The following is a 7500-nucleotide window of genomic DNA, read 5'->3' on the forward strand; positions in this document are numbered from 1 at the left end:
AAAATACACAAGCTATTTGCTTATAATTTCTCTTCTTTTCATTCATCTGTTTTCAGGCTGATCGTCATCGCCGAAAAGGATGTGGTTTACAACAAGTATCCCATTCCTCTGATAAACCGTTTGGAAAAACACTTCCTGGTTACATCAACCAGTTTAACTGCCGACCAAAATGAGCTTGTTAAGAAATTGAAAAATTGGGTGAATGCCTTTGCTAAGGTGACTGGACGCAGCAGGTAAAGACAATGACTTCTCTTTTGGATGAGTCATAACATATTATACGAATGAGAGATTAGTTTCTAAAGAAACTGGGGTGCCGCGTCGGTGGAAAAGTGAAACGCTAAAATTTGGTATCAAACAAGTTGATAAGGGTCAAATTTCCCCCGTAACGATCGAGATAACGAAGCTGACGTTTCGGGCGTTAGCCCTTCGTCGAAATGTCAGCCTCTTGATTTGGGTATATCCGTCGAGTCATGGATACACTTGGAAAGTTGCTAAGCACTCGAGAAGCTGACGCTATCACTTCGTGCTATCACTTCGCGCTTCTCCCGTGCTTAGAAACCTCCCGCGTGCATCCATAACTCGACGGACGCAACGCTAACCGTTAACCAATTGTTCAATAACAACTGGCAGACTACCGCGGTACAGCCAAAATAGACCAGACCGTTTATGACTAGACACTTTCGTTTGACTCTAAAGGTCGCTAACAATGGTTTTTCTCAGGACTTTACTCACCCAAATCAGATTCAGTTTCCATCAGGCTTTGTAGCTCCTGAGTAAAAACCACGTTTTCTTCTTAAATATTGAATGTGTTCCATATTATTCTATCGTTTTCTGAAGGGTTTTCTCGGTTGGAGACGCTTTTGTTGGTTTCCATGAAGACACTATTTCTTCTGTGGTAATACAAGTTTACAACGATCTTGAAGAAGAGGAAAAGGAGGACGTTTCGCAAGATGGCACGAAGGATTCTTGGAAAAGTGAAGTAAGGGCAAAACTTTCGTTCACGAAAAGAATATCATCGAAAGCGAGTGCTGAATTATTTTTGGTTTGAAAAAGTAAATGTTTTTTCGTAGTATGAGAGGCTTTTAAGGGACAGCAACATCGAAGATAACCGAAGAACATGGGAAATGTTAATATCAAATAATAGCTTGTTGGTGCATCGCACATTTTGGTTCATTTTTTGCTAACGTAACACTAACCTGAAGTAACAACACCCAGGAGAATGCGAAAGCAAAGGATCACACTATGAAATTAAGCCAAGTAAAATATTTGCTTGGCAGTTTGTGTGCTATTCGTATATATATTTTTTTTTCTGAAGATGGTATGGAGATGCAAAAGCCTGCTTCTGGAGATGGCGTCACCAGATGCAATCGCTCGTCTTCCAGCAAGTGGCATTGAAGCTGAGGCCGAGGAAATCTGGAAGATTTACTTCAACGAACAACAGCACTCTAGTTTGGCGGCATTCATGAGCCATGTGCTGCAATATGACGATTGCCATCTTGAGAAAAAGAGGAAAGAGGGATTGCTTGTTCAAGTGAGTATGATGTCGCACCATTGTTGTATTTGGTGCAGTGCGGAACACTCACTTCTCTGTTGCCTCAATGTAAATTCAGGATCACGCCATACCAAAGAGGATACTTTTATCCAACAGTTACAGGCAACAATGTATCTGTTTATCGCATATTTCTTATACTACGACAGAGAAGCTTTTTTGCTTTACGTTGGTTGATTGGCTTGTAAATGTTCACTCACATCTTTTGTTTGTTGCTTAGCCGGTTAAAGTTTCCTTACGAATGTCTTCTCGTTTTCTTTGTTGTTTAGATTACCACTCATTCGCGATTACTGTCCAAGAACGATCTTTTTGTTTTATGCGACCAAACGGATTTCAGTCCTTCAACTGTCGATTTCATGACACTACAGCAGTTTCAGACTGAGCAACAATTTAGATCGTTGGTCAGGTAAAATTCTCATTCAATTGTTTTGGAAGTATTATGGACATTTTACGATTTATAGGACAGAGGAATTTGTATTTCAGATGCGGTTTTCACTGTGCTTCGTATTAAACTGATTTGGCAACAGGACGGGAACGTCAGATGGCAACAGGATGCGCGCAGAATAGTCTGGTTGCTGTTCTAATTGGACCATATTTGGGTATTTGCACAGCGCTCGCCGTCGTCAAGTGACGTTCTCGTTCTCTTGCTAAATCGGCCTACTCTCTAAATCCTGAAGACTTGGACTGGAGTCTTACCTTAAAGCTATTTTTGTCGTTATATTTCCTTTCTTCATTTCGTTGCTTGTGTTTGGCTTTGCATGTGTGGCTCTCGTCAGCTAGGGTTTCTTAACATGGTCAATTTGCTATTTGTTCACTCATCATTTCTTCTTTTTTTACACAACGAGCTCAATCCTACATCAATACCTAAAACATAGTAAGTTTACCTTTATCTGCTGAAACTGGTAATCATTAAAATATGCAAACAAGACGTAAAATGTAGACAACAACAAGCTCGACTCGTGTTATACTGTTTGCATAATAATAATTATGACAATGCTAGAGATTGAACATGAGGAAACGGGCAAGAAACGCGGTTTGTTTCATCACTGTAGATTATTTTTTGAACGCAATGGAGGTGGCTGTTCTGGCATTCTCATCGTCCAGTGCGACTCGGGAGATGACAATTTTAATTTGATTGCTGGTGCACGACATATTCTGATGGAAGAACGAAATTATGCTCCAGAGCTTCTTGGTCTTTCTAAAATTGAACCAATTCATATTGCACTTGTGGTACAGCTGCCCCGGATTCCGGGAGGTTGTCGGAATTTTGTGGGCTTTCAAGGTGGACAGTGGATGTCCGTTCACCTTGACGAGCTTCGTCCTCCTGGCAGAAACACGCCTTCTATCGATCATCTGATTAACAGACCAATCAGCGAGTTGTTTGGAGATGGGAATGAAACACAACTATTGGCTGTTAATCTTTTGCGCAACTGTGTCCAAGCTGCAGCTTGCCGAATCGATAACGAAGGTGGAACACTTGACCGATCTACTCAGAGAATAGAGCTTCTGTTACAACTCTTACCCGAAGACTTTGAAGAATCAGAAGGTAAGTTTAAACCTGGTTTGATCTCTTTAAAAAAAGAGTGAGTAAGTCACAAAAAGGACTGCGTTGGAATTAAAAGTCCGCAAACAGAAATGTTAAGTTTTAAACTCGTGAATTGCGTATATGCAACGAACGAGTTTTTGTGATTAACGGAAAATACGGGCGCTCGATCGATCACTCGCTCGTTGGGCTGTAAACATTATGCAAATGAGGTACGTACGTACGTACGTGGCTTTCTTTTAAATTTCTTACGATCTTTAATTGAAATAAGTTAGTTTAGAAGTCTAAATCAAAAGATAATGTAAGCTTAAAGATGACTCGGCAGCCGAAAATGAGAACAACGAGAATCGTAAAGTCGATGAGCCGCACAAATTCCTACTCGATGCGGACTTCATATGGGTCATTAGAGAAGGGGAAGTCGTTGAAGTGCGGTACGATTATGCTACGGTAATTGCGCATACAGCATATAGCATATAGCGCATCATATAAACAGGAAGCATTTATTATCGCTTAAAACAACGGAAACAGAAAGGTATTCGTGGATTTTTCAGACGCGTCTTTTTAAACCGAGAGCTCACACTCTGTTCATTGGTTGGCAAATGGAATCGCAACGGTGGTTTTGAGGGAAGCTCTTCATGACTCATTTCACACATCACTGAGTACATGGTTTAGCCATTTTGTTGAGGTTGGAGCATTCTATTTCATAATGAGCGCAATGGATAGCTGTATGAATGGAAGTGTTCATGATCAGTCTCGTGTTTATTTTCTCTCGTACCTTAGCGGACACTGAACCACTGCTCGTACTCTAAATATGAAAATCAAGTACAAAATTCCCTAAACCAAATAAAGTTAGACATAATCCAAAAAAATAATTTATTTCACAGTGTTATATTCACGATTTTACTCCTTTGATTTATTTTCAAAGACAAAATGACATTTGCCAGCGTCTTAGTCCAAAGAACGTATCACCTTCTAAAGGAAAGTGAAAGTAAAGCTTACAATGCGGACGAGTGGCTCTATTGGGAAGCTCTGTCAGGAACAGGTGTGCAAGAGTGGGGCACCTTCAGGAAGGCAATATGGAAGAGGGTTTACTCGTCAGTTGTTCCAATTCTGGCAGAAATTATTGCTTTGGCCGACACAGACAGCAATTTGGATTTGATGAAGGACGGCAGCCCTTGGGTTTCGACTCTTTGGTTGAGAACCCTGGCGAATCCCAATATCTCGGAGCTGAGTTACAGCAAGATGATCTCTCCTGTCACAAACTCTGTTCGCGAGCGAGTGCAGGTTCTTGGATCTGGTGCTGGGGGTCATACATTCCAATGCAAGTTTCCCTTTTCGTTCCTTGTCAAGCATCAAGTAGATAAACTTTTGGATACCGCCTCTAGCGTGGCAGGTAATCTATGATATTCCTCGCTCAGACCTATGTTCAACATTTTAATCTTATTGGCGCCGGGTACATTAATTGGGCCTTTAACAATTCGTAAGAAACGGGGTTAAACTTTTTCATGTACATTTTTTACGAACGATTTTTCTTTGGTGCATTTTGGAAGAAGTAAGCACCTATAAATTTTTAAAGGTTATAAATTGCAGTTTGTTAGTTTATAAAAATCTAAATTGCTTTCTAATAATTAATTTACTTATACAAACTAACTTTTTTGTGAAATTGCGGCCACCGTTTGGCCCTCTTTGCGTGTATTTTCTATTTATTAACCGCTGTGGAAATTGATTGAACGACGTAAGTGAAGCTCGATATTTGCAACTGGAGATACGTAAGTTTAACTGTAAAAAACGATAATATTTTCTTTGAGAAGTAGGCATCGTTGTAGGTTTTGTTGTATGTTGCAATCGAGCTAAATGTTACTTGATCGTAAATTGAAATTGTCCAAAGTAAGTCAGCATCAACCATTAAAGAAATTAGCAAAAACAGCTATTCTTCTTACCTTGCTTCCTGTTTTTATTTTTTATTTTGCAGCAACATCCAGTGCGACTCTGGTGAAGTCGTTACGAGATCTTATTGCAAATTCGGAGACAGGACTTCTTTTCGATGGACTTCAGCATGATTTCTCCCATCTCGCAGCATTTACGTATCTGTCGGATTATGTCCATATGGTTTACACGCCCTCTGACAAAAGTGAACTTGAGGTTTTTAAATCACATTTTGTTATAAGGCACCATGAAAGTAACAAATGATCCTCTCACTTTCGTTCTTACTGTTTACACCAATTTTTTTGCAAACAATTGAGTAGTCTTTTTCGCGCGCACTGGTTGGCCAGCAATCAAAATGGTCTCGAACAAGTTGATAAGGGTCAAGTTTACACAGAACGTCATTCGCTTTGACGAAGGGCTAATTGTCGAAACGTCAACCCTGTCCATCATTTCCTTTCGTTTAAATTTGACCCTTATCAGCTTGTTTGATACCAAATTTTAGTTTCACTTTCCCACCGACGCGAGGCTACAGTTTCTTTAGAAACTAACCATTCATTCGTATAATATGTTATGACTCATTCAAAAGAGAATTCATTGTCTTTACCTGCTGCGTCCAGTCACTTTAGCAAAGGCATTCACCCAATTTTTGGCCAAAATGACCTCGTTTCGATAAGTAAGCTATTGACCTTCTTATTCAGCTCGTAGGGTATACACGAAAACATTTTTCGAATCGAATTGCAATTTTTTAACGCGCGTAGAGTTCCCGAGTGACTGGATAAATGTTTCTGTTGGTAAACCATGCGATGACGCAAAGAATGATCCCTATTTATCTCTGATTGATTTTAATTAGATTGTATTCTGGGCTGTTTTATCCTCGGCGCGAGAACTTGAGGCCGAAATCGATGACGATGGAAATGAGTTGTTGGACATTGCACTTATCCATGTGGCACACAGTAGAATTCAGTCAAGGTTGAGGTGTTTTGCGAAGCTTGTACAGGCCCAGCCGACTGTTGTACAAAAGCTGACGAAGATATTGAATGATAAAGAATCTGAAGTGGTAAGTTCACATAAAGTTTATCACGATCACAGACAGTTGTTGTGTAAATTTCATGGCTAATCTTCGTAAAGTCAGCTCTTTAATCATTTTATCGCGGAGGAAATTCATCCGTTGTCTTCTCGTTTGACAAAACCTAATTTGCGTGTTTTTATTTTATTTTATTTTTGAGAGCAGTGAATCAACCAATTATTGGCTTTAACTGTAAAGACTCTCGCTTCAAGTCAAGTAGATCATTGTGAATGAACAGCAGGTGCTTTGTAGACCGTAGTTAATCTCTTTTTCGTACTGTATACAGCCTAAAAAGAAATGAGGCAAAAGTTACTCTAGTCACCTGTCTGTGCCTTATTTCATCAGATAATCATAAACCCTTTCTCTGGCACCAATCAGTTCCCTGACTCTTTCCCGATCAGCATTTGAGAATTGAAAATGATTCAAAACAAAACAAATCAAAACAAAAGCCTCCCATACATGCATATTTGAATACTGAGCAATGTTTTCGACAAACTACTCATAGCTCTTATTATGGCTTTCGTTAAGCTCCTTGACGTTGTTGCGCTGAGCATAAGTCTTGAAGAACTGCAACCGTCTGATGAAATATTATTGGACCTGGGCTCTGCTCGAGAGTGGTGTGACAAAGTGTTGTCCATCAGGCAAGCCGTTGAAGTCATGATGAGTACGGAAAGGTTTCAAGTCAACACCGAGATGAACGCTTATTACGGAGATAAAGCAAAGATGCGGATTGGTCGGTGCAGGTAAAATGACGTGCGGTGGTACCGGCATGTTAAGGACGGTACTTTTTAATTTTTTTATGGCCATCTCTGACAATGTGACTATTTTCTTAAATTTTGATATTTCTTGCTCTTGACTTTGCATATGTTGCTCATAATCTTTCATATAGAAATGTGGCGTGGTTCAATTCAGTGGTCAGCTCCAATAGCCTTTTTCTTCAAGTTTTCAACATTAAGAAGGGGGAAAGGTTGTTGGGGTAGATAAGATTTAAATTTAAAAGCCTTTTCACTTAAGTTTCTCAACTACTTATGTCGCTTATTGTATCCTAATAGCAAAATACACTGTCATTATGAACCCAGCATTTTCATCTCCATTTATTTGCATAGAAAGGTCACACTCTTAAACTTTCCGAACCTGTTTGCTTTTTGCTGACCAAGGTTATTTTTTGTGTGCGGTGTTTTCGATGCCGGGAGGGCGGTTAAACGTACGCAACATTGGCCCGGCATCTGTCAAGTGAAAATTTCATTGCGTCAACGTAGTCCAACATGAATAGCTAAATACTCCATCTTATGCTTCATTTCCGCAATTTTCTTTTGTTTTTGTTTTTACTTGTTTTTGCAGGTCGATGTGGCAGAGAGAAGGAGCTGTGCGGTTGTTTGTGGAGCATGTTACTTTTTTCAGTGAACAAAGTTGTTG

At 39.8% G+C, this 7500-nt stretch overlaps 1 protein-coding gene across 6 annotated transcripts in view; it reads left to right on the forward strand.

Annotated features, from left to right (window-relative positions):
• Nucleotides 1-7500, forward strand: part of LOC138057297 (E3 ubiquitin-protein ligase rnf213-alpha-like) — a 103650-nt gene that overhangs the window by 69739 nt on the left and 26411 nt on the right. For all 6 annotated transcript variants that reach the window (XM_068903347.1, XM_068903350.1, XM_068903348.1 and 3 more), the window contains 10 exons: nt 57-233; nt 838-979; nt 1316-1531; nt 1819-1955; nt 2602-3095; nt 4018-4485; nt 5065-5234; nt 5869-6075; nt 6613-6827; nt 7426-7500. The exon at nt 7426-7500 is cut by the window's right edge and continues 25 nt beyond it. In XM_068903347.1, coding sequence (XP_068759448.1) covers nt 57-233; nt 838-979; nt 1316-1531; nt 1819-1955; nt 2602-3095; nt 4018-4485; nt 5065-5234; nt 5869-6075; nt 6613-6827; nt 7426-7500 — 2301 coding nt within the window. The remainder of the gene's footprint in view (nt 1-56; nt 234-837; nt 980-1315; nt 1532-1818; nt 1956-2601; nt 3096-4017; nt 4486-5064; nt 5235-5868; nt 6076-6612; nt 6828-7425) is intronic.

Source organism: Montipora capricornis, chromosome 7 (genome assembly GCF_036669925.1).
Source record: "Montipora capricornis isolate CH-2021 chromosome 7, ASM3666992v2, whole genome shotgun sequence".
NCBI lineage: Eukaryota > Metazoa > Cnidaria > Anthozoa > Scleractinia > Acroporidae > Montipora > Montipora capricornis.